At 45.0% G+C, this 27198-nt stretch overlaps 1 protein-coding gene across 1 annotated transcript in view; it reads right to left on the reverse strand.

Annotated features, from left to right (window-relative positions):
• The window catches only part of csmd3b (CUB and Sushi multiple domains 3b), a 212716-nt gene that overhangs the window by 85679 nt on the left and 99839 nt on the right, over positions 1 to 27198 (reverse strand). Inside the window, exons 5-6 of the mRNA XM_057020312.1 lie at positions 17339 to 17546; positions 6427 to 6539 (exon numbers count right to left, since the gene is read on the reverse strand). Of these exons, the coding sequence (XP_056876292.1) occupies positions 6427 to 6539; positions 17339 to 17546 (321 nt within the window). The remainder of the gene's footprint in view (positions 1 to 6426; positions 6540 to 17338; positions 17547 to 27198) is intronic.

The following is a 27198-nucleotide window of genomic DNA, read 5'->3' on the forward strand; positions in this document are numbered from 1 at the left end:
ACCAGTGGCTGACTGGTGTTTCTTTTTGTACTGACAGACTTATTTTGTTGCCGTGGCGTTGGCTGACTGATAACGCCGTCGTTTGTTCATTAGGAGCCAATCACGGACCTGCAGACACAGAGCCTCATGAATGCGTAATGGAGAGAGATGACGGAGGGTCGTGATTGGTGGCTGCTGCCACAGGGCAGGAATCAGGTTCATACTTTCCACATGCGTAGCGAGCGGCGGCGCGTCCGGGTCCAGACACGGGCTCGGCGGCGCGCGACTGTTGCGCAGCTAGAGACGCAGAACAGGGCTGACACGCCGGGTTGCGTCCAGGCGTCGGAGGTATCCAGGGTGGGGTATCTGTCACCGAGAGTTGTCTTCTCAATGTGACCTTCGACATCTGCGCCCGCGGTGATGTCATGTCACCTGCTCGGAAAGGAGCTGAACAGGGGGCTATAAAGCAGGAGCAAACCACCTGGTGGTGGTGGGGGGGTGACATTACTCCAGACGTGGAAGAGGTGATCTGGCTTTACGATCAAACGCTGGAGCGGATGGATTCAGGCTTTCAAGTCTCCCTGCAGTTACAGGGCCTGTAATGCTCCCCGCTTATCTTGACTGATGGCCAGTGGGGTATGCAATGCTTAGCATAGAGCATTATGGCCAGCTCAATGGCTGCAGGGTCATCGCTGATGTTTTTATTTGTATTTGGTACGAGCAACACGGCCCTCTTCCCTTGCTTTTCCCCCTTCCCGTGCGTGTCTCATTGTGAAGCCAGTCACAGGTTAGGGTCGAGATCCTGCTGATGTACAGTAATCACAAGATACAGTCGGATGGGCATTTTCATTATGCTGACGCCGGACAAAAGTGCTTTCTAGACATCTTAAACCTTTGACACTAAAAGTCTCTATCGATTCGGAGGAGCTGCTTTGAATTCAAACCCAGCGCCCTCAGACTCTTACTTTATCTCCCTCCCTGCCTCCGTCTTTTGAATTAGTCCATCAGCTAAGATAACCCTGCGCCGCTCGGTCTTCCACGCTGTGTCAGACATCTGCTGTTTGTTCTGTAATCTTCTTCTCGCACCGGCATCGGTGCACGAGCGAAGACAAAGGTCAACAGTTAGCCAGGTCGGTGTCTTGGGGCAAAGACACGTCGGAGAATCATGGAAGCGCACCGTAACAATAAGCTACAGACGCCTTTGCTTTCTAAAAGGAAGAGGGGGATGTGGGGTCTAATTGGTTGATTGCATTACGCCCCCGTCCCACCCATGGTCACTTAGCTGATGGACTCTTGTAAACCCTTGTAAACCTTGCAGATGGAGCAAGGTCGATCTGGGGCTCGCCACACCCTTCAGCAGCCTAAAGGATCAGTTCTGCGGGTCAGAAATCATCGACTGCCAGACCACAGCTAATAAACAGTGACCTGAGACACACGAGCGCACCGCTGTATCGGCTGTAGCGTTTTAGCAACACAAATCACGTTACACAAATTAGAAAGAGCACCGGTGAAACTGGAAGCAACACAAATAAGCTCGGATGTTCCGGAACGACGTCGCAGTTATGGCGCAGCCAAACTTTCCAAGACCGTCAGGGTCTCTCCAAATTTCCCGCATTCCCTTTCCACCATGCTAATTAGCAGAAGCCATGCTCGGGCGGAAATTTGCACAGTAAGTGGGAGCACTGGCTTACGCTCAACAGAATAAATGGCCATCTGACCGGGCTGCTAATTGGCTGACAGTCTGTTCAAATGATTCCAGATTAACTCTCTGGCTAAACTTTGTCGAGTCTGAAGTGTCAACAGGATGAAATGATGGTGCACCTGTGAAATGTCTGCTACAGATGTCTGTCGCGGCTGCACAGCTTACTGTGGGTACGTGTGGTTTGGGTCTGAAGTCCGACCGTCTCATCTGCACATAATCATCTGCTCAGTGAGGATGGACAGAGCTTTGGTCAAAAGAAGAGACTCGCTGCCCGTTCACAGTTCTGTGCTGAAGGAATTCGATCAGTCAGTGAGGAGAGCTTCAAACCGTTGCTTGTGCTTTGTAACTCTGGTTTGTTCTGGTGTATTTTAAAAAGGGCCTGTCTGATGCCTGCTCACTCATCGAGATGTTTAAAAATGATAATATTCTCAGCTTAACTGCAAGAATAAGTGTAATTATAGAACAGTCACAATGTGAATGCATTGATCATCTCTTAAATTTCACTGTTGTGTGTGCTCCACTTTTGCTAGACTGCTGGGTTGTGATCTAATTAGCTAATTAACTGTTGAAAGAAGGAAGAAACACATAAATGCCAACAGTCCAAACACAGTGTGTAAGTAAGTAAATTAGATCTCTTGGAAATTCCACCTCTGCTTCCCATGTTTCTTTTTTCATTTATCATCAGTTCAGTTAGCAACTTAAATAACTGTTTTGAAGTGATGTCCATTTTATTTAAGAGTCACGATGCCACTAGAGGAGGCTTTGCTGTGGGGGGGCGACCATCCTGTAACATGGTCAGACACATCTGGAAGCTGCCACATTGACTGCATATGGGAACAGCTGGAACTGCTTGACTGAGGGGACGTTAAATGGGACAGGACTGTCCCCAACTGTCCACAGCTTCTTCCCTCCTTATTTCCTTTAGCGTTTTGTCATATTGACGTGACTCAGCTGGGGTCATGTGAAGGTTGTCTGGCATCAAACAACCAGCGAAAGAACTGATGTGGTTTCAATTTTTTCTTTTTTCTGATGGCTACATCTCTTTCGGGGTCACGGGGAGGGTGTGGGAGCCAGTCCCAGCAACATATGAAGGCAGACACCCATGAATGTGAGCATTTGGGGGTTCAGTGCCTTGCTCAAGGGTACCTCTGAAGGTGTCCTGGCACCTCTTCCTGCTACCTCCCAACTTTTCTCTATGCCAGGGCTTGAACCAGGAACCCACCGCTTCCCCTACAAACGGCGCTCCACCGCTTCCCCTACAAACGGCGCTAGTGTCGCCAAAATAAATACATTTAACAAGCCTAAACATTATAAACCTATAGGTGGCGCAATAACACATGTTATAGTAAAACTTGTGCTGCAGATATCCTGAGATATATGACAGAGAACAGTAGTTTGCATATAGTAAGGGTGCTTGAGAAAAGCTGTTTCGCTATCACAGATAGTTATCGGCCGTTGGTATTAGCTCGAGGTGCCTGAAAACATCTTCAAACGTCACAATTTTAAAACTTGAGCGTCAAATTCCTGACTTCATTGCTGAAGTTTGAGCTTCATCTGTCGGTGTGTTTACACCACGCTGGAGTTTGTCCTCCTACATTTGCTGGTGTCATTTATGGAGTCAAACATATATCGTCTGGATTAAACCCCCTCGGCGCCGGTGCACTTCATTTGAACTCAATCCTATTTATCTCCAAGGTTATTTTTTTCAGCACCGTGACATCAGCACATTTTATAAGTGTGAGCCCGTGCATATTATTTCAGTGGTATATTCTATAGATTAATTAATTATAGAAATAATTAATAGCTATGCCACCAAGGCAGAGCCTGAGCATAAACGTGTGTGTAGGAAAAATATATGAAATTAACCTCGAAGCCATTTCGAAGGCGCAACACAAACACACGACAGTGAGCTCGTGCTCAGGCAGCTTTAAAATCAATAATATGGTTTCCAGATCAGGATGAGCTGAATACTTAATTGAGTGTTGGTCCACAGGTGAGAATCCTTCCGTCTTGTTCCTTCATGTTTATGCAGCGGCTGAATAATGACTGAGCTTTAATTAAATATCTTAATGGACATTTAATGGTTCTACTTATCAGCTGACAGTTGGGGATAGAACCACAGCGAGGCACGTCAGTGAAACGTTCAGTTTACATTTCAAAACAAGTAAGTCCGACTTCTGGTGCGAGCATTTGGATTATATCTACAGTCTGGTGTTCATCGTGTGAGTCGTGAGAAGAGCTGATGGAGATCATGCAAATAAAGTGAGGGATCTGTTGTCTGCAAGAGACAGTTTGTCCTGTGGGAAGACAGTTGATGGGATTGTTAATGCCTTTAATTTAGTCACATTCAAAAGGCTCGGAATCAATTTAGAGCATCAAATAACTCCTGAATTAAACAACCTGCAAACACACACACACACACACACACACACACGAACGGGCCCAATGGAGTCATGTATGTGTGTTTAATCTGTGAGACTCTGCAGGCTTTCACTCAGCACATTAAGAGCTGGCACGCAGGGTCCCCACAGAGGGGAACGGGAGGTGCCATATTTACATGTACACAGTTGGTGTTTCACGCCGGGACGATACACACTTCAACACAACACTGTTCAGAGACCCACAAGTCTGCTGAAGGATTACACTCCATCTGGAACAGGTCTGACTGGGATGGAAAATGTTGCTGAGAGAAGGACCTTCTGGAATTCCCCCGCTCAGCCTGCTGCCACCATGACCCAGATAGACAGAAGGTCAGAAGAAGAATATCAGTAAATACACTATTCTGAGAACCCTGAGGGGAAATGTAGGCTCTCAAAGGTTTATCGTGATCCACTCTGCTACCCTGGAGGTATTTTAATGTTCACCACATCCCAGGTAAGTTGGGTCTCATCAGCAGTGACCTTTCCCCCATCAATTCCACCCTTGTGCTGTTGTAGAAGAGTAATGGAGATGACTGACAGCTGACAGGAAGGAGCCAGTCAATCCCAACTTTGATAAGAACTCCACTATTAATCAAACAAACCTATGGCACTGACACTTCTCATTAACGCCACGATGATTAACCTTTTAAACCCATTAGGATCAATTATGCCAATTAAAGGCAAATCTCGGGAGGACGGTTCCAGTTTTCTGTCAATCAACCAAGGAGCTGAGTGAGAGAGGTGGAGTGAGAGGAGAGCAGCGAGTGTACCTGATAGATAGATAGATAGATAGATAGATATAGATAGATAGATAGTAGATAGATAGATAGATAGATAGATAGATAGATAGAGAGATAGAGAGATAGATAGATAGATGATAGATAGATCGATGATAGATAGATGATAGCTAGATAGAGAGATGATAGATAGATAGATAGATGATAGATAGATAGATAGATGATAGATGATAGATAGATAGATAGATAGATAGATAGATAGATCGATAGATAGGATAATAGATAGATGAGATATAGAAGATAGATAGAAGATGATAGATAGATAGCTAGATAGATAGATGATAGATAGATGATAGATAGATAGATAGATAGATAGATAGATAGAAGATAGTAGAAGAAGATAGATAGATAGATAGATAGATAGATGATAGATAGATAGATAATAGATAGATAGATAGAGATAGATAGATAGATAGATAGATCGATGGATGGATGGATGGATGGATGATGGCTGGAGGATGGATGGATGGATGGATGGCCAGATAATCATTTCAGTGACTTTGCCATTGGATGATTTGATAATGATTAAAACATTTAGAATGCCCTGCCTTCAGACCAGCTCTCGCCACGTTCCTCTCCTGTGAGCTTGTTGTTCAACCTTCTTTCCTGACTCAACTTGACATTTTGGCTACTAATTTCGAGCCTGAATGTGCTGAAGTGAGAGGCTCAGCGGGAAGTGTGTCAGCAATGATCAAGCAACTAAACATAATCTTGTTGTCAAGCATGACCAGGAATTACACTCCTGCTGCTGACGTACTGAGGCGACGGAATCAGCGGCCCATTAAGGATTTACGATGTATTTTTAATGACTTTCCTTTAACAACAATATGCCAGTTAGAGCAGCTCACAGGATTGAGAATTGACCTTTAACACTGTTGTTATGATGGGTTGTGTCCAGTTGAATGGGCCCCATGCATGCGCTCTTGGCAAAAACAAAAAGTGCTGCAATGTTGATAAAAGGTAAACAACAAATGCGTGAGTGGAAAAGAAAAGAACCTATATACAACACTTGTGCCTTTTCAGAGGTGCTATTTTTTCTTAAATCTGCTGGCAGAGGTAGATGCTTCCAAATGCATCTTTTCCACCAGTTAGGGTTTGTGTCAAAGAAATTGTTCTGGCCTATGAGCGGTCACCCGAGAGAGAGAGAGAGAGAGAGAGAGAGAGAGAGAGAGAGAGAGAGAGAGAGAGAGAGAGAGAGAGAGAGAGAGAGAGGGTGGGGGTGCAGAGGGATGGAGGCAGAGAAACTGTTGTAGAGGAGAGATGAGAATATTGGAGTCAACAAGCGTAATTAAAGGGAGTTAAGCTGATGGGTAAAAAAAATGTCAGTTGGAGAAAAGAAGAGCAAAGAGAAAAAGAAAAACAACAAAGCTGAAAGGAAAAAGGCAAAGAAGCTAAAATATAATGCTGCACTGGCGGTCATTTAACAGCAACAAACAGAATCTTGTAGATGCTGAAAACCTCTCTGTGTATTATCCAGGCGTGCACAATCCTGCGTGTGTGTTAGGTGTCTACACCGCACCCATCCTACCTTGATAATGAGCGCTGAATCCACGGTAACGATGGTTGTTATCAGTCACAAAATGGAGTCGAAGCCAGTTCTTGTTGCTGATGATGGGAGAAGGGACATTACTGCCTGACAACCTGAAATAAAGACAGAACCAAGGTTTTATTAAGAGCAAGGAAAGAAAGGCAAGCAGAAACACTGGCTGTTTCCCTGACAGGGGCCATTCAGAACACGCAGGTAGGGTAGTGAGAGATGGAGCGCTCGACGCCACCTTGATCTAGGAACTGCTTTCTCTCAGGTTTTCATCTCAGCTGAATAATAACGGACAACTAAAGACACCGTTTTGCACGCAAAGGCCAACAGTGGCAAACCCCTTTAAGTCATTTACTGTTTTTGTTTTGCTTCTACTTGAAGTTCTCATTTCATTCAGTCTGAGGCAACCTGGAACCCCCCGTGATGCCTCCATGACAGGAGGGTGACAGAGGTGATTGATGAACAGGTGACAATGTCAACCCGACGCATCAGCATCGCACACCTAAGATGTTGTTGTTACCAGAGCATCCTGTGGTTAATTTACCACATCCGCAGTTTGATTTGAGAGTTTTAATCTGCCCCTTGTGACCAACAGCAGACCTGAATTTAATATAGCTGTAACGTCAAATTGTTCTCTACACATCCGAACAGGATTTATTTACCTTTATTGCACATGCGTGTGGGTTTGAGGGTGCAAAACCGAGCCCCAACAAACAAATATCCCCCTAAAAACACAATAACAAGCTAACAAAAGCTGAGAGAAGCCTGTTCCTCCAGGTCGACTAGAGTAACTGTGGATTTCAACTCCATTCCTCAAAGCCAATGACAAGAAACATCACTCGGTGTTCATGCCAGCACAGTGACATCTGCCAGCTGGTCAGGATTCCTCCCAGCATGACTCATCGCATTTGGAAAAATAACAGACTCTTATTAAGGCGGCCAGCATCTACTGGCCCGTCAGACTGCATGGAAGCCGAAGAACCAAGGATCTGATTGAGCAGGGCCCCCTGAGACAGGCAGCGATTTGTAAAGTGAGGAGCACGAGATCCTTTAATTGGCTCGGAAGGTGAACAAGAATCAAGAACAAGTGTCAGGCCACTGTGTTTTTGTTGCACTTAAGCTTTTCCTTTTCTGTAACTTCAAGTATCTGGAGCTCAAAAGAAAGGAAGAAAAATCTCTGCTGGCTATAATTTCAACTCTACAGCAACTCTTTGATGTATGGGCCTTTCATCCTGCAGGGAACAGGTGCTGTTTCTCATCCATTACATTTCCAAAGTGTCACAATCACCTTGGAACGTTACATTGTGACACGGGTACCTACGAGTTCTAACAGTGTAGGGGACGAGGTGGTTAACTGAGTGGGTTGCCCTCCTGTGCTCGGTTATCTCCATCTATAAACCCCTGCTGTTAACCTTCACGCTCCATTAAAATCAAAACACACATGCTCACATGCTTGCGTGGTGCATGCACTACTGTCCACCGCCTGTGCTCTCTAATAACAGCTTCAAAAAGGCCCTCAAGACTGCAGCTAAGGTGTCTTTCTTCTTTATAGGTGGTGCAGAAAGATGGTCAGAGACAGCCCCACCATCTTTTCCCCGAGCCACTAAAACATAGATATCAGGGAGACGACGACTGCCTTGTCGCTGATATTCCCATGCAGAGATGAAAACGTTTGTTGTGAAGACAGTTTGTCAACGATTACTGGCGAAAGACAAGAAGCAGCCCCTTGCTGTGGTCGTTATCACGCTCCATATTACAGCCATTACGGTAACACCTTCGATCGCTGCGAAGGCAAGAAGAATGAACACATTCAGAGCACTTAAGGTAAAAATAATTGCTGCGGCAAACACGTAGATGATAAATACTGAAATAATTCATTTCTCTTTTGAAACTAGGGTTCATGGAGTGGCATTACATGAGACATGTATTCTTTTAAAAATGATGTGAAAAGATTTCACGTCGTATCATCATTATGCAGGCTTAAGCTTCTATTATTAACAGCCTTTGCTTTTTTAGCATCAGCGCCGTGCTTCTTTTTCAGCCCTCCCCTGTGACAGCTCTCCATACGCTCGCTCTGACTACAGTATTATTCATGTTTACAGCTGTTAATTCACTTCTTGCCATGACATCATTACCCACGGCGCACTACTAAAGATGGCTCGTGTGCATATGCACTCAGTTTAAATATGGAAATAATATAAAATTAAATCATAAATCCATACTGAGGGTGTGTCAGTGTGATGGCGGAATATTAAACGACAGGCTGAGGAAGCACTTAGGACTGAGCTACAGGATGCAGGTATAATTACAAGAGCCTTCTCTTCCAGCAGGAGCAGGATGGTTACAGAAGCAGGCTGGCAAGAGAAAAGGTCAGCAGTCTGGTGCCCGGCGGCGGCAGGAATCTCCACCTTGTTTTGGTCTTTACTTAAACAAGAACCAAAGACGGCCCGTCAGCATGGAGCTGACATTAACACACTCCAAAAATGAACGAGGTTTTGGAAACCAGCATCATGTCACAGGCAGAATTAAATGTTATTACAGAGCATATTCATGTCCCCCTCCCTGTAACATCCATTTCAATTTTCTGTGGATTTCAGGCAAACATTTTCAGTGGTTTCACTTCATCTGGTACATTTCTGTGCTACAACAAGAGCCTTGCGTTAACTCTCTGAGAAAGCCGGGGGCTGGCTCCTGTTTCTCATTTACATTCTTAATATTAAAACGCGCCTCAGCTCAGTCTGTGGTTGGACGCAGATGGGGCTGAGCACGAGACACAGATGATTAAAGATCTAAAGGCTGCCGGCAGAGTCGGCGAAGAGTTCTGGAGAAACTCTAAAGGTTAGGACAGAGACTGTGCGATCGTATTGATGATGGGGGCGAAAGAAACTATCAATACACCAAAATACCACGCCACTTCATGATGCAACCCTGTAGCATTTCCATGTATTGTGTTTTCCACCAGTCAGGCGGGGATCAATCCAATTAGTTTAGTGTGAATAGATTTTGAGCTGCCTGGTGTATGAGGACATCTCTTTTAAACGTCTCTAGTAGTTGAGATATGCAGGCGTGCCAACGAGCACGCTGTTGAGCATCAATAGAGCCAGGATTAGCTGACCCCTGGACTAGACCCTGAGAGCTTTGCTCCACCTCTGTATTCTCCTTCCTCACACCAACCGGTGCATTCCCCACAGGAGTACAAACCTGCCTTTTCACCAGGAATAAAAAATTTAAAAAAAAAAAAGATTGAAAGTGGTTATAAAACAGGTGCTGGAAGGGACATGCAGTAATGAAAAGGTGGACGTGATGGAAAGGCAGATGGAAGCAACATGAGCCACAGAGGGAGCCTCAAAGGGAACCTGACAGAACTCCACTGGTTCCTTGCTAATTACTAATTTCGCCACCTTAGCAGGATAAAAAAGAACACAGTAATGGTGTCTTCTAATAAAATAGGTAAAACTTGACTCAGAGGTCATTTTACAGGTCATAATAATGACCTGTACTATGAGAATCTAATCCAGAAATATATGTCACGCAACACCTCCTGACAGTTTAGCTTTACCCGGTGTGTTCTGTCATGTTGGCTTCACCAGGAACTTTTCTGTGCTGTTTATTTCGTGTGTGCGAGTTTGTGGCACACTGTGAGACGGTAGGGGAAGGCCACTTAATCAGGCAATCTATCTTAATAGTCTCCTCTAATAAAGACAAGAGGGAAGCACTACACGTGCGCACGTGCAAAGCACACACACGTGCCTGAGAGGGAGAGAAAACGTTCCCTTGCACACATGCCAGCGGATAACTTAAAAAAAAAAAAAAAACCCACCGCGGGTCGAGTGCAGTCGAGGCAGAGCCGTGCTCAATCAGCGGCGGATCGTTGCAGTTGCTCGCCGCTCGTCGCCGCATGCGCACGGACATGCTGAGGAGGCTGTTAAGGTGTGTTGTTAATATGCGTGTGTACGTGTTCATGAGTGTTGGAGCTCGCGTGCTGTGTCACTCTCCATCAATCTCAAGTGGGCCAAGAGTAATCAGCGTTCTCAACAGGACCCTGCTCCGTCTCTGGCTCCCCTCCCTTTATCTCATCTCATTTTCCCTCCTCCTCCTCCTCCTCCTCCTCCTCGCTCGGCCCCTTATAGGGCCGGAAGGTGGTTGAAGAACTTGTTGAAGCTGACAGCTGAGGGCAGGATTGATGCCCGAGTGGGTAGAGATGAAAAGACTCTCACCTCGATTATTAATAAATTGTTTTAATTGTTTGAGGCATCAATGATCTCACTATTAGTATGACAAATTCATCTGGACACTTCCTTTTGTTCGAGATGATGTAGAAGCCATTAAGATCCGGTTAGGCTGTAATTGTTTTTCTTGACAATCAAGTGTGTTGATGACACAATTTATATTATACGTTTTCAAGACAAAATGCATTTAAAAGAGCGTGGGCGAGATCACGGGAGGTGGCAGGAGTGCACGTGGACCTACGTGCAAAGAGAAGGTAGAAACAAACCAGCGAACAGATGAGATGTTGAGACATGATCATTGTATCCAGCACCTGACTCCAACCCTGTCAGACAGCTCTGGATGAGTTGGGATACAGGCAGAACTGGCTCGGTATCACTGTATCCAAGGTCAATATTGTTGTTTGGAGGCAGAAAGTGCCTTTATTGCAGACCGCTCCTGGCTAAGGTCGAGCATATAGGCAGGTCAAAGGTTAATGCAGTTACCAAAGTCACGTCTGAGCTTTGCTGTGGAAACTTTGTAAATCTCAGCAAAAGTTAAAGCTGCCTCAAAGCTAGAGAAGCTGAAGCGACCTATTTTTGTGCTTATTGTTTTTAATCCCGTGAGAATGTGTATAACGTGACTTTGTTTGCACAAACACGATAATCTAATTAACAAACACTAATCGAATTATAAACCTAAGGTTAATTCTGAGTAATTTCATTAGGCTGTTTACCAGCAGGGGAGAAGATTTATCGTGATATACCGATCTTAATGCAATCTTGCATAGTCGGTGCTGATTGAACTCTTTGTCATTTGTCTCATCCCTGATGGGTGAACAGGAAAGGAGAAAACGGTCGTCTCCATATGCAGCAGCCTCGGTGTTCTTTTTTTTTTTCAGGGCAAATTAAAGCTTCGAAAAAAACAAAAAAAGACGGTGGCTCTAAAAATGGAGAGGGTCAGACACTGGGTAAGCTGAACAGCTTGGGAGAACTGAGCTGCACCAGCTTTGTTGGAGCAAATCTTGCCTATAATGCCTCTAATTTCACAGTTCTCTGCGTGATCTAATCCTATAGCGAGCACTTGTCTGCATATGAACTAAGTTAAAGAAACAAATGGATTAAGTTGTTTACATGGCTTTAATTAACGGCGAGATGATGACGCTGGGCTTTACTCACAGGTAGCGAATGCAAGGTGAAGGGGATTTCTTGTGTGTTGGTCCCTGCCCCCTTCAATCCCCTTTCATTTCTTTCTATTCTATTCACTCATGAACCCGCCCATCAGTCTCTTGACCGCTTTGACTCTTCTCTCCTCCGCTCTCGCCATCTCGCCACCCGCTGTCCCTAATTCCGCACCCTCGCCCGCGTCTCCTCCCACCTCACCTCTCATCACAACCTTTCTGTGTCGGCTCCCTCTGTTCCTCGTGGGCGCCTGTTCCCCACCACCTTTGTGTTCTCTTTTATGTGACACGACACCTCTGCCAGCTCACATGCGTTTGCTCCAACCCAGACACGGGATTGAAACCTCAAGGTCACTCTTACAAATCCAAGAACGCTGAGTTCTTCCATTTATTCATTACAGACAGTCTTCCAGCTCTCCCTAAAACGTATTTGTCCTATCAATGTGTTTTATAACGGTTTCTCTGAAATCGGCTAAGTTTCTTTCACACAATGAAAAAAATGTCAGAAATATTTGGCATAAGTTTGTTGGCAGCAACTTTTTCCAGGGCAGTAATGCCAGAGCGTATTAATACATTTTAATTTGCTTATTTATGCTTTTTTTCACCTGGAGCGCCATGGATACGCCGACACAATCTGGACTGTAGTCCAACTAACTTACTAATTAACCCTCGATGTCTGCAGGGAATACTCGACAAGCATCAAACCGCACCGAGCAGATGTTATCAGAAAGGAAATCTTATCAGATCGTGAGTAAATCTTAACATCAGAGAGGAAAAAAGGTACAATGGACTTTGAAATGTTTGACTTCTTTTGAGCTCAAAGGGAAAAGTCACATCTTTTCTTAGTTTGCAACACAAGCCCAACTTTATTCTGTTTTCAGGCCATGTTGATGAAGTGAACTTTAAAGGATATCTCCTCATCAATAAGAAAGCCCAGAAGCTCCCAATTCCATTTCCTTTCATCCTGAGTGATAGAAAAAACATGAATTGTCTTTCAGAACAGTTTCGGATTCTAGAACAGAAAGCGGCCCGAGCTGAAGGGTTATTGCTTCGTTTGGCACTTAGGGGCTGTGCACTCACTCAAATTTGGAAAAGCAGGAAAATGTGAAACCTCATTGACATCGGTTTGACAGTAAAAGGCCACTTGTGCCTTCAAACTGCCAAGGCCTTGCAGACAACCGCTGCGGGTGTTGTGTTCTGATACATATTTAAGCTAATCTGGTGTGGCCTGAGTGCGTGCTCTTAAATTCAAGGTCAGCGCTGCATTTCATGCAGTCCCAGCATCCTCTCTGCCAGCAACATTGATTAGCACTCAAGATCACACACGTCCACAAACTCACACACAAACTCCCACTGCTGCACTGATCCCTCTTGTAGGCAAATGTTAGGAGCCAGAAAATGCTTAACTGGCCAGAATGTGCTCATGCGCGGTCACACACTAGCCTTTGATATGCTATGACATTCTACTGTATCGACTATTTCACAGACACAGACAGAAATGGACAAAAGTGAGCAAAGTGCTACAAAAGTCCAATTACAATCCTGTGGAGAATGAGTAAAGTTTGATTGATGATGCTGGAAGAATTGGATATGTGCTGTATCTTTGGGAGTAGCCTGCTCTCGCTGTAGTAGTGTGTTTAGCTGACTCTCTTGAATAAATGAAAAAAAATCAACCACTTGGACAGATCTCGCACCCCGGAGCTAGTGTAAGGTAGATGTGTGCAGCGCCAGATTTTTGACCAAAAACTGGCGTCAAGATTGGAATAATGTCAAAAAGTGTTATTTACAGGTGGGTTTTGGCCCCCTGGGCGCTTGTGTCTCCACTGCGGGGTTGGCCCCCCTTGGCGATGTTTCGATCGCTGTCTAATCATTGTGTGGCGGTTTCCACTGTGATGTCACCCAGGCGAGACGCCAGCAGCAAAAATCATAACAAAGGAAACGAGAAAGGCCTTAAACATGGACGGAGCTGAGGCGGGGTAGTGTTCTAATATTCAACGAGAATTTGATATCCTATAAGGCTGTGTGCAGCTACGGTTTTGCCTATGTGACTGTTTTTGTTTCCATCTTTTGCTGCAAGATGTTTCAGTGCTAAGTAAACCTCAAGCCCCACCCAGGAGTTGTACGTGGGCCAAATTACCTATCCTGGAGCAGGTTTGGCCCCACAAAAGTTCCAGTAAGTGGCCAGTCAGGGTAGGCTGCAGTGGAAGCACCAACGGCCCCGGCCCGGTAAAATGACCCCAAAGTTCCTGCAGTGGAAGTGCTCATAAAAACTAAACACAGCCAGAACGACAGAACTAGAAACAGTACTTTAACAGCAGATACGCAGATGATGCGCTTGTATTAATGACAAACTAACCACACAATAAAGTCAAATCAATAGGACACTATAATCCATTGAGTTGATGAGAGCCTTGGCTTCTGACTATCAGGTATGCAAAGACACACAAAATGATACAATATACCACAAAATACAATAGACCACCAACAATACTCACTAATGTTTAGCGGGGCCACGCTGCAATAATTGATTGCTCAATAAACACAGACACGAGCGATCAGAGAATACCGAATGCTCAAATGTCAAGTCAAAGCTCACAAGAAAGAGTAAACAATAATATACGTGCAAATACTTGACGACGGAGAGACAAGGAAGATCGAGACTCGAGAAATGAGTGAAAGACATCACACTGTTTAAGATTCCACATGCAGCTTCAAGGGCTGCACATTCTGGGAGCACGTGTGCATTTACATGTACCACAGGAGTGCGTTGGCTGAGCCACTTAGCTCACGGCTAGCACAGCTCAAACATACAACTTTCACACCCACATACTGGTCAGGTACAAGCACGCATGTGTAGTAGTGTGTGCAGTAAGTATACAAAAGAAGTCCAACATGTTTCCTTTGGTAGCCTTGCATATTAAAATTATTATTATTATTTTGGCAATGTTAGTTTTGTATTCATGTTAACATTAATAAGAACACAGGGAGTTACTGGATGTTAAATATTATAATAGAGTCATGTTTCAAGGCAATAAAAGCAGGGAACATCTGGTTCTTGATGTTACAAACACATTCTTCTATAAATGCAGCTCTCTTTTTCAGACTATTGTGGAGTTTGAGAATGATATCTGGAGTTTTGGGACCATAAATGGAGGCATTTATTAAATCACTACACCTCTAGTGTTTCTCAGATTTGGCATCTAATCTGCTCATTTGTACAAAAACAGACTGAATAAAAGAAGAAATGCAATAACTTTTAAAATTCAAACTAAACAAAAATTAAACTGGTAGGGAGTAACTGAAAGTACAAACCTGTGCAGAATCTCCATTTAGCATTAGCGCTTTTCACTGCTAACCTGCTACTGGTCTCATGACCATTTAATGGCTAAAGGTCTCGCCCTCTGACCGCTATTTTTTGACATTAAAAACCATTTGGTGACCAGTCTAGACCCAGAGAAATTCTAATTCTAAAAGCTAACAACACTCTTTGTCCCTGTCGATGAGCGACTAATTTCATTTCTATGGTGTTACGCGTTCCGTTGGCTCCATGTGTGGACGATGTTGCCATCCCACCAGCAGCTTCTCCTTTATTAGATAGCAGCAGGCAAATCACTGCTGACTGAATCCCCAATGGAGAAAACAGGTGTTTTTATTGTCGTCTGTTGGATAAACCAAACCTGTTTGGGACTTTCCAGGCATATGCACTGAACGGTCGAAATCCAAACTCTCAGAAAAAGAAAATGGATTTCTTCAAAAAGAAAGAACTGGGCTGGATTCTGCTCACAGGGCTCAACGCGTCTGCCAATATTTTCTGAAAGGAACGTCCTTTATGCCATCGTTCACGCACGTAGAAACGTGCTTTGCATTTCTTTGTTAACATCGTACGCCAGGGACACATACATTAAAAATCCCTTAAATCTGATGATCTCCATAAAACACAAATACAACGTAGGCGTGTTTTATACTACAAGGGCACCAGGGGTGCACGTACATGCATGAGGACTAAATATAAGCCCATTTCTATATTCCTCTGTGTTTGTAGAAGAGTACATGTTCCCCTGTGTCATTACTGAACATGTATGCACATATTACATTGATTTATGATGAAAATACATCACATCTACGAGAACATCTCATCTGAGATGTACATTTATGGACGGCACAGAAACTTCTCGGCTTTCTTTTGTTGTTTCATCTCAGCTTTGAAGGAGATTAAGAAACGAAACAATGGTTACATCACATTAAAGTGTAAAGTGTTTTCCTCTAGACGTGCCTGCCGTATTTTAGGGTTGGCACAGCCTGCTCATTCTGCGTAGACCTTCTCCAGGCAGTCTGGTTTCCTCCCACGGGTCAAAAACTACTCTCACTTGTCCCTCTGAGTGACTGTGTGACCTTCGACCTGTCCGGGGTCGAGTTATGCATTCGTGTTGCATGTTGAGCTCTACACACAGAGCTCTACACACAGAGCTCAACATGCAACATGGACACTAGCGGTATGGTTTTCATCCCTCAAGCCCTGCCCACAGCAGCTTGTTCAACATGGCTGCTCTCAACCATGTTACCCCCCAACACACACACCATTCACATGCGCACCCAGACTTTATCGAGCTAACGTAACGTGCGCATGAACAGACACACTAACACTTTTGGAAAAATCACTAGGCTGCCCATTATCACTTCCAAATCAATTACGCTTGCACACACACTAATATCCTTGACCATGATTAGATTCAAATTGGTCAGAGCTACAGCAATGGTTAATCAATACCCTAATTTACCAACAATCAATAGGCAGCCACGTATATATATCGTTATGAGAAACACATTAGAAAATAATAGGAAGCCATGCATCAACCCAGCGCACAACATTTGATCTGGAATGAGGTACAAGGCTGACACACACACACACACACACACGAGCTATTTCACCTGTACGTGTCATGTCTTCCTGTCCTCATTACCCTGAGACCTCCAGTAACCACCCACAAGCACTGTGATGCCCACACTTGCCTGCAAGGACCAAACCTCACCGGCAGAAGGCGTTTTGCCGTTAGCTGACTGGCCAAATCATTACATTCACAATTTCTCAGCAGCTCTGCCATCGTCGCTGCATTTTCTTACTTTTTGAACACACCAGTTCTGCGTCTCCACCATCTGTGGAGGAATGTCATGTCGCAGATGTCAGCTCTGTTTTTTTTTGTTGTTGCTCCCACCACATATGGATCAGAACCTCAGCTGTGTGTCAGAGCAGCAGGGTTGCGTTGTACCTGTTACTCGACTCATCACACGTTTCCCATGAATATTCACACAACGTGTTCTTTATCATCTCTGGCCCGGGATACAAACCAGTGTTTTCTGCTGCTTGACACTTTATCCGATACAGAAATGCACAAACAACAATCACGTTTGTCAATGGAAACATGTTTTTTTTTAGCAGAACACAGTAACACACAACTATCACACCCACACGCACGTACACACAAGCAACAGACCCATGATATAAATCAGGTAACTCACCAAATAGTTGGTGGTTCTGACCCCTCCACTTCCAGGTAGTCGTACTTCTCCTCAGTCTGGAAGTCTGTAAAGACGACAGAGATGGTGTCTCCAGGTTCGGCCATAAGGATCCAAGTACAGTCGGCCTGGTTACCATAGTTGCCGGGGTAACCGGGACTGGTCACCACCCCACTGCCGCCCCTCACAGTGCCCCCACATGTGTCCTCAGCTGTCAATCAAATCAGAGTGACAAATAGAAAACCTGGATTAGGGAGAGGAGGAACTGAGGGGCGGACTTCTGATTCAGACTATTTTCTTTGATCACAGCTACGTGAGGTCGGCCGCAATTAATGAGTAATCAATTTATTGTATTTATCAGTTTAGCGAAGCTAAACGGACCCAGACCCATTTAGGTGTTCTGTTCCCAGAAATGGTCGTCTCCTCTACAGGTCAGCCAGCCCATCTGCCACCTCTCTCCCTCTCTGAGGTAAATTGCTTTCATTGCTCTAATTTGCGTAAATTGCAGTTTAAACTATTTGCGTTTATCTTCCGATTTAATTTGAGCCTCGAATGTTAAAAATGGATGACTGCAAAAGCAAATTGGCAAACCATATTGTGCAAATATGGAGCTCTTACGTCACACGTGCCACGTTAAACGCTGCAGATTAGACGGATATCAAAGGTGTCATGATGCGCTGTCCTGACCTACGGGGACCAGCTGCTGCCCTTAACCCTGGGATCTTTGGAACATTTTCTTCAGATCAATTTGAATAAGAGTTTGGGGGTCAGGCTGCAGTTCCCGTCACTCTGCTGTCCTCTCCTCCAATAACAAGTTTTCCGTTTCCTCCAGTCACAGAGCTCTGCTCTCGTCTCTGTTTGCCGTCAAGGAATTTTGAAATTCGTCTGTGGTCCAATTTGGTTTACAAACATGTTCTACAGATGTGATGGTCAAGTTGCTGAGTTAGTTGCTGATCACATCTGATTGGTAGGATTGTTTTCCTGATTGGGTTGCTGATTGCTGTATAACAGATAAAGACACATGGATTGCGCTGTGCACGCGGCATAAATTATACACATATAATTTATACAGATACACGCAAAGGGAAAATGAATCCAACATTGGGCCTTTTGTGGCACTGGGGCAGTAGTTACAGGTCAAGCTCCGTCCCAATAACAGGGTTCGTCAGGGTTCGTTAATGACAGTGTGTAGAGTCTAGCTCATAACTACTGTCCCAGTCACAGAAAAAGAAACAATGTTGAGCTCTTTTCTTTCTGTCCAACTCTACACACGGTATAAATTATACCTGCATAATTTATAGTTGTAGATAAAGAGGCAGTTGTGTGTGTTGCACGCTCTTAAAATGGACATGCATTTCCCTATACACCAGCGAGTGCAGTTTTGGATGTTGAGATTATCGGCGTTTAGGGAGCCGGAGACAACATCTGTGCATTGCCCTTGAGGTGCACTCGCTGATAAGCTGCAAAACACACGTCCTTGCTAAGAGAGCAGACACGGTCACTGTCAGGCATACATGCACATCCCCGGGGCTCATCCAGGAGGTGCTGCCCTCGGGGAGCAGCATGGACACATGACAGAGATAAAGGGAGGACCAAGCTGGACTCCGCCCACAGCGGGGGAGAGGAGACCAACTGTGGTCCAAGACTTAGACTCAACAACGGGAAACATTAGCAGCGCAACGAGGAAAGTGGAGGTGATGGGGTCGGGTGGGGCATGGAGACGTACCAACCAGAACAAAACAGAAGCAACGTCAGAGAGAAAATAGTCAAAAAAGAAACATTGTAAAACAAAAACAGCAGAACAAGTGATGGCAGCGGCCGGAATGAGATATTTAGAATGTCTCAGTGGTCTGGAAGCGCTTCAGGCAATACATGCTGATGTGCTGCGGATGAAGTACAGTGGACATACATGATGCACAGTACAGCAATTCATGCTGACAGACAGACAGACAGACAGACAGACAGACAGACAGACAGACAGACAGACAGACAGACAGACAGACAGGCCTTTTCTCAAGCCTACTGAGTCCACTAGCATTATTCTGGAAACAAGTGCTCTGCTTCCTGACTCCTCCGTCATTCTACTCAGGTCAGGAGCATCAACTGCAGATGTGTAGCTCCACAGGTGCACCACAGGGTGTCGCCAAAAACAACTGCATTAACAATTCCTGGTTTGTCCTCCCGACCGTTGAAAGACTCACAAATTCTGTCCAACTGGACCAGCCTGTACCCTTTAGCAGGAAAGCAGCTACAGACGTTGGACAGAAGGTTCCGTTTATCCAGACAGATATGTGCCAATGAGATTTATACGGCGACCTCAAACCAAAGTCCGTTAATTGTGACAACGGGATATCTTGTTCTATTGGACTCTTATCACACACACAAAAAGCCATTTATGTCTCCGTGACACCTGAGACCGTTGGACAGGCCTTGACTGTCAATCAAGTGTCGCTCCAAGATGTAATGAATTTGTAAATATCATAAAAAAAGTTTTACCTATCAAGTAAATAGAGCTTTAATGGTCGGCACTCATAGGAAAATGTACATATGATGTCTCTCTGAGAGCCTGTTGAGGCGGTTTTCCCTTCACTTTAAATCCATAAACTCTGGCCCAGAGCGGTGAGCAGCAGAATTACCAGCACATAAACTGACCTGAATGCTAATGCAGATCTGCAGCTAACCTGAACGCCACATGAGCCGTCCATGGGATAATTCAAGACCCGTGACTCAGTTAGGACCCTTACAGAGACCCCTTCAGGAGCTGCTGCTCTAATGAGATGTGACATTTCTTAGTGTTCACAGAGAGACGGGGACAAATTTACATGCAGATCACCGTTACTGATTACATTCTGCTCAACATTAGCGCTTCATGACATATTAGCATGAAATCAGTTTACTATGTCACACCTGCCTGTTCCAGTAGCCGTCCGTGGGACGCCGCAGTTCATTTTGCAACAAGCAAATAGAATAAAGTATATTTCTGTAAAATCAGGTCACTGCGAAGCATTACTCCTATTCATTATTGGGCCTGAGCTGATAAACGCTGGCAGACGAGGATGTGGCTGGCTTCTGAGCACAAACAAAGAGGAAGAAGAAAGAGCCTTCTCATTTTGAAGACGACACTCAGCGACCCGAGTTAAAAGACTGCAATTCAATTTTGTAGGTCTGATCAGCTTATCGCTGGGATCCGAAAATCCAATAAACATTTAAAGAAATCTACAGCTGACAACGCAGGAGGTCACAATGAATGGGTAGTTTACTCCAAAATAAGTAATGATTGCTTGAAAATCATTGTCTTCATCTTCAAATACAGTTACTCGTGCTGCCTAAACTGGTGATCTTAAAATAAAGTGATTGATATTGTTCATCCATCCACTGCTGATGGAGCTAGTCCTCATGTGCTGGACTCAGAAGCTCCCATTCTCTGAAGCATCTGGGCCCGTGCTGTCCGGTGATGAGGCGGGCGGGGAGGGGAGAAACGGCTGCGCTCTCCTCCTCAGGAGAGAGGGGTTCATGTCAGACGCCCCCCCTGACATGAACCCCCCTCAGGAGAGAGACGCTGGTGGTGCTGTTTGTTCTGTGGGCTCCAGAAGGAGGGAGAGAAGGAAGGAAGGAAAGGGGCACCGTCGTCCATGTTGCCTTCAACTCTTTTCACATGGCTGCTGCCCTTTTCTACCGATGTGTCCCGTCACCGTCTTCCGACCCCCCCCCCCCCCCCCCGCTGGTTTGTGCTCAGTAACACTTTCTGTCCCATTACTGCATTTGGATTATTTATTTCACATACTAGCAAATCCTCGCCTGGCCCTTCGCCTCACATTTGGCTGCCAAACTCCCCATGTTGTGTCTGTCCGTCTCCTGGCCTGGAGGTCTTTGATCGCTCTTTCTGAGCCCCCCCCCCTCTTAATTCTGTCTCTTCCACCTTCTCACCCCCTCCTCCCCACCGCGCCGCCATCAATATCGCAGCCATCGGGGGATTCGCTCTTTATCCTCCTCCCTCCCTCTCGCTGCGTCTTCCTTTAAGATCTCTGCCTCTCGCTCTTTCTCTCAGCTGATTGATTTTCTGTTTAATGGCTTTTCTGGCCCCCATCTCTTTGGCTCCCCTCGTCCCCTCCCCCACCGTTTCTGCCTCTCTTCCTGTCCCATGACTTCATTTCTTCCCTGCATCACTTTGATGGGCAGATCACTATCTTGATCACATTCCTACACACATGAACACATCTGACTTCAGAATAACACAAGATGCCGCTCTTGCAGGCCTCTAAGGATTATGGGACATCTACATCCGCCTCTCCTCTGTCTTTAGGCTGTATCATCCATCCCTCCAGCTCTCTTATCTCGATCCACCCACCCATCCATCAACTGCTTGCTGCTGCTGCTTGCTGTAATTCTGAATATGTATCCCTTCCAGTCCTCCCAAAGATTTCAATTTTTCTTTAACCTGCCAGGAGCGAAAGATTAGGCAGACACCTCTTTCCTGGCTTTTGATTTGATGCGTTCCCTCCTGCTTTCAGGGTGATTACTGCTTTCACCACCCTGTCGGTCCAGACGGGATTCAGTCACACTTGTGGATGAATCGATCTGTTTTAGCAAATCCAGTCATAGAATTTGCAGAAGGATCAGACTCCATCTCGGATGGTGCAAAAGTGTAGATGGGGACAAAGCTACGATATTGGTGGCATTAACCGCTAGACGCCACTGATGTCAAACCATTTCAGAGAGGCAAATTGCCAAATTCTGACTCCCAGTTTACAGATTAATCGTGGGCATAAAGGCCCCATGGCATGAGATTTTCACTTTATAGAGGTTTTTTAACATTAATATGACTTGTAGCTGCTGCCGATAGACCTAAACCCTGTGCCGGAGATTAGTCTCCATCTTTTGGAATACAATAACTCAGACTTGCTGTTTTGGAAACTTCCCGTATGTTGTCCAAGTGGGAAAATTGACCTCCCCTTCTCTCCTTCGACTGCCCAATGCTATTTTGCCAGCACATGAAAAGATCAGCTGAGCTACAGTCACCCGGTACAAGAGCCAAGCTAGCCACATCCCCATAAAGCTGCAGACACCAAAATGGGGCGTAAGGAAGCTCATGGTGGGGCTGGAGCACTAAGGCCTAGATAAAAGAATCCAGCAGCAGGTGCTTTTCTCTGAGTTCATCTTGAAATGAAAAAAATATTCAAAATGTCTGTATTCTGCTTCAGTCACTATTCCAGCTTTCATTTGGCTGGATTTTACTGTAAAACTGTCTACTTGACTTGGCTTTAAGGTGTTTTTGCTCACCAACTATAGCTATTTCCACCCTACGTGACATTTGTCTCTGCCACACTTCACCGTGTGCGACAGGTCGTCGGTCCTCAGGTTCCTGATGTGCAAGTGAAAGAGGAATGTAAAATGTTTGAAAAAGCAATGCAAGGGAAATAAATGTGGTTGTTCTGGAGCCATACGAGTTAATGTCGGGGTGAGATGTGTGGAGAATGAACCTCGTACGCACCATCTGGTGGTGTAAAATGGCCCTATATTCCTTGGCAGATATTCATCCATGCAGCTGAGACGTGGGCTAAAGCAAACCTAATTTCACCAAATGTAAAGTTTCTGATTGAAGAATAAATGCTGATGTATGACGCTCCCCCATTTTAGGAACAGCCAGTGGGCTTTATCTTCCACCCAGGGATAAGCTCCCAGGTTGTGGTGGAACTGCTGGGCAAATTTCCATGTCAGCCTCCCATCTTGTCAAGGAAGAAAAACGGAGTTGGGTCAACCTGTGGGTGTCCATGTGGGGCGCAGCGGGACAGAAGGAAATCTTTCCAGACAGGATTTTGCTCCTGTCTTCACAAATCCAAACAAGGGTTTCTCCCTGCAGTGGAGAATCATCTTCACGGCCACCACGTTCCCGGAGCACCTGCTTCTTAAAGGTAATGAGGGGTAGCGATCTGATTGGATCATTGTCTGTAACACCCCAGACACACCCATGGTTAATCGTTCCAGATTCAGTCCAGACGGGTCACCAGCAAGACGGGGAAGCAAATGTACAATGTTGCCTCCAGGCTGACTCATTAGCCATGACAAATCTTTACTTCTGTCAGTGTTGCCTTGTTGAGCCGTGGTATAGAAAGCCCACAGAGACGTGTTAGCGACTGCAAACACATTCATTTCAGGATGTGAGTCAGATTCCTGTGACTCATGAGCACCTTGAAAGTCAGATATTCCTTTAATATGTTTGCATCACCTTTAAAAAACCTCTGTGAAACATATTGGCTCCTCTCCACAGCTTGCCAGCATAGAATTTTTGACAGCCGTACCATCAGATGAACACACACACATACACACACACACGATTGGCCAACCTGACCTTCAGCTCCTCCCACCATCTGTGCACAAATCAAAGAACAGATGCTTTACGCCAGTCAACTAACAGCCCGACATTTAGACCAATTAGAGCAGAAGGGTGATTTAATGGGAAACCACCAAAAGGAGACAGAACCAGCAAAGACATTGATTGATATCATAGTTAATATTCACACTAAAGGCTTTTCAATTAGCTCAAATAAGTTGGAGTTAGATTGCTGGTAATAGGCCAGAATGAAATATGAATCTCTTTATGCCAACGCTTCCATCCCTGGTGACTATAATTCATGTTTTTGCAGCCAAGTTAAAGGAGAAATGCATGGATACAAACAACGCTGTGGTTTGAAGCGCCACAGCAGGGGTGTGGTCCTGGAAAATCTGCGCTTGATCTTCAAAAAAAACCTCGCTCACGCTAAGGCGGACGTGTTGAGCGTATGAATGGAGGAGTGAAAGGAAGACGTGTGGGCTGGGGGAAAAGATGGATGACAGCCCAAATCCAAGACAGATGATTTAATGAAGAACTAGCGGGCTGTAAAGGACGAAAACCAATTAGAAGGCAAAACAGAAAGAGAGAGAGAAACATGGGCAAAGATGGATGGCTAATGGATAGAGTTGGACTTAGACAGCGATTCACAGTGGGAGCATCACAACGGGGAGGGCAGAGAAAATTTGAATACAAATAAAGAGCAGTGGTAAAGAGGCCTGATTCCTGTGCTGAGTAGGACACCTGCCAGTCATGGACTACACTCCTGGTGGAGAGCTACAGCTGTGTTAGGGAAGGAAACACAACTGCAAGAGCAGCTGAGAGGGAATGACAGTGGACAATAACAGCTTTTGTTGATGGGAAAACTAGGATTTTACTCTTCCTCTGACTGGATCTGGCACTCTCCCTCTTACAACACACCAGTGTGTGGCCCCCAAAATGAACCAACCTGGAAACGAGTGATTTAAAAAATAGCATTTTTGTGAATGGAAGTCCACTCCTCAACACTCTTGATTTTTCTTTTCACTTTTTAAATTGAGGATGATTTGCTATGCTAACTCAGAGCTAACTCAGTACTAACTCGGAGCTAACTCTGTGTTAATTTAGAGCTAACTCAGCGTTAAATCAGAGCTAACTTAGTGTTAACTCAGAGCTAACTCAGAGGCAAACAGTGATGTGCATTTTATAGCATTAACTATGGCATTGGCTCAACAGATTTTAGAAAACAAACAAGCAAGAAAGTGACATATGGACAAGGTTCCTTCAGGCTGCATGTGTGAATGAAGTGTAGACACAAGCCCAAAGGGCTGGGAATTTAGAAAAATCTAAAAAAAAAATGTCATCCATTTCATGAGCGCTTGGTTTGCTCATATTATTTGTGAGTGTTTTAAATAATAATAACATTAAGGATGCTCTTTCACATTAAAGTGACATGTTATCCGTCTAGACTCACTATCACGCCTTAATTTCTGAACTCGTGTTTAGAATCTCTTAAATGTTTAATGCAGAGGGAGAAAGAGAGCTGGAAACCTTTTCAACTGGAGCCTGAAGCTACTTTCATCCTGTCTTTGTACAAGGTTCTGCTTTCCTCCCACTCTTCACCTTCTTAGTTTCTGGTCAGTAATTTCTAATTCAACTTGGTTACTCACATGAATTTCACATGCAGAACACCGCCGAAGGTTTGGACCAGAGAGCCGATCTTGGCTGTCTTAGTCCCACTGCGTTACATCCCATTTTCTTTTATCAACGGCAAACTCTGGCTGAAACAATCAGTCGGCCTTCTTCCGGGGAAGCTTCATTTCAAGCAGATTAAAATGCCGAGAGATCAGTGCAGGAGCTGCTTATCTGGATGCGTGCATCTCCGGTCAGAACACGCGTGTCCGCGCGTGTTCATTTGTATCCCTGAGTTAGCCTGTGGTTGAATTATTCAGAAAGTTAAAGGGCTCCTTTGGGATGGAACACACTTTGAAAACACACATATATATTTACATTTGTTTGTAACATGTCTGTCTGTGTTTACAGCACGAATCCCTGCAGTGGGTTAAAGAGGAATGTTTCCAAACTGTCTAAAACACACACCATCCGCAACCATGGACATACAACATCCTTTGCACATCCTACAGAGAGAGATTGTCTCACTTCCTGAAGCTTCCAGTAACCCCAGCATGAAAATCACCAAAGGTGGCGCTGATGAGAAGTACTTAATCCCAGCAGTCACCGGATTAAGGCTACGTATATGCTGCTCCAGACAGGAAACGTTTAGCATATTTAACTCATAAAGCGACTCACTGCAGGACATCAATGGCAGACACTACATTGTGAGCCAATTATGCCTTTTGTGTCTCCCCCAGTGAGTTCTAGTGATTAATGCTGTTGTCTGCTTCATGGAAGCCCACAGGGACGAGGTGGAGGTCACGTCTAATGTACGCAGAACGCTCCTGTCTGCATCTTTGTCTAAACTGGTCACACACCAGTCTGACCACACATGATGACCACTGGCTGCTGTGGTCAATAACACTGACTGTTGCGTTCCCAGTCTGCAGTGGTCAGCATCCGTGGGAACTGGTTTATGGATCTAACTACCATCGCACATCTGGGGGATGTGCTGGACAACCATGATGTGAATTAGCATCTCGGTTCCAGGAAACACACCTCCGGGGATCTGCTGGAGCCCTCGCGTCCACGGCGAGCACCAGCAAAAAGGGGACGGACGCACTACTGAGCACCGGCCATGTTGTCAGGCCTGATCAGGGTGCACAGCCACTTGTTGTCTTCATTGTTGGGCTGCTTGGATGTCCTGTGTGGTGATAATGGACGATTATTGTGTAATTACATGTCTGTTGCCACACTGAAATATTTTAAAAGGGTCACGAAGCCTGAAAAACGGATTTTACGGTAATTAACAGACGAACTAGGGCTATAGCACAATCGCTTCCTTTCAGCCAGCCACCGCTGTTGTGCTCTTTGGTGATCCATGTGTCCAACCTGCCCGTGTGTTCAGTATGTCACGTGCGTCGCTACAAGGATGAGTTGTGTGTTGGTGCCATAATTAAGTGATTTTGTGTAATAGTGTCTTTGTTTTCGAAACACAGATCATTTCCGTTGTGTGTCAGATAGTGCGATGATGAAGAGTGTGTGTCTCTGAGACATGCATAAGTGAACATCCTGATTGCCTGTTACATTATGAATGAACCGACCGTGCATGTTGCCTACTGATACACACAATAGAAGGTTCGTGTGCGTGCGGGCATCTGTGCGCTGTCATCCAGCTGTGACTCCACCCTTGGGCTCGGTTCTTTTGCATCTGCATGCAGAACAGATGCAGGTATGTGGGGTTTTTTTTTGGCATTTTTGTAAACGGTACAGCTAATTTAATGTTTTTGTTTTTTTTTACATACATCAGGTGATGCACTTAAACCGTGGTTAAATTCACGTGAGCGATATGTGCAGTTAGCATGGTATATAAAAATGCTACGTGGGTAGCACGTCTGATGGGATGTCTGCACTCTGTGACCTGCCTATTTCATTTTCAGAT

Source organism: Takifugu flavidus, chromosome 21, assembly GCF_003711565.1.
Source record: "Takifugu flavidus isolate HTHZ2018 chromosome 21, ASM371156v2, whole genome shotgun sequence".
Lineage (NCBI taxonomy): Eukaryota > Metazoa > Chordata > Actinopteri > Tetraodontiformes > Tetraodontidae > Takifugu > Takifugu flavidus.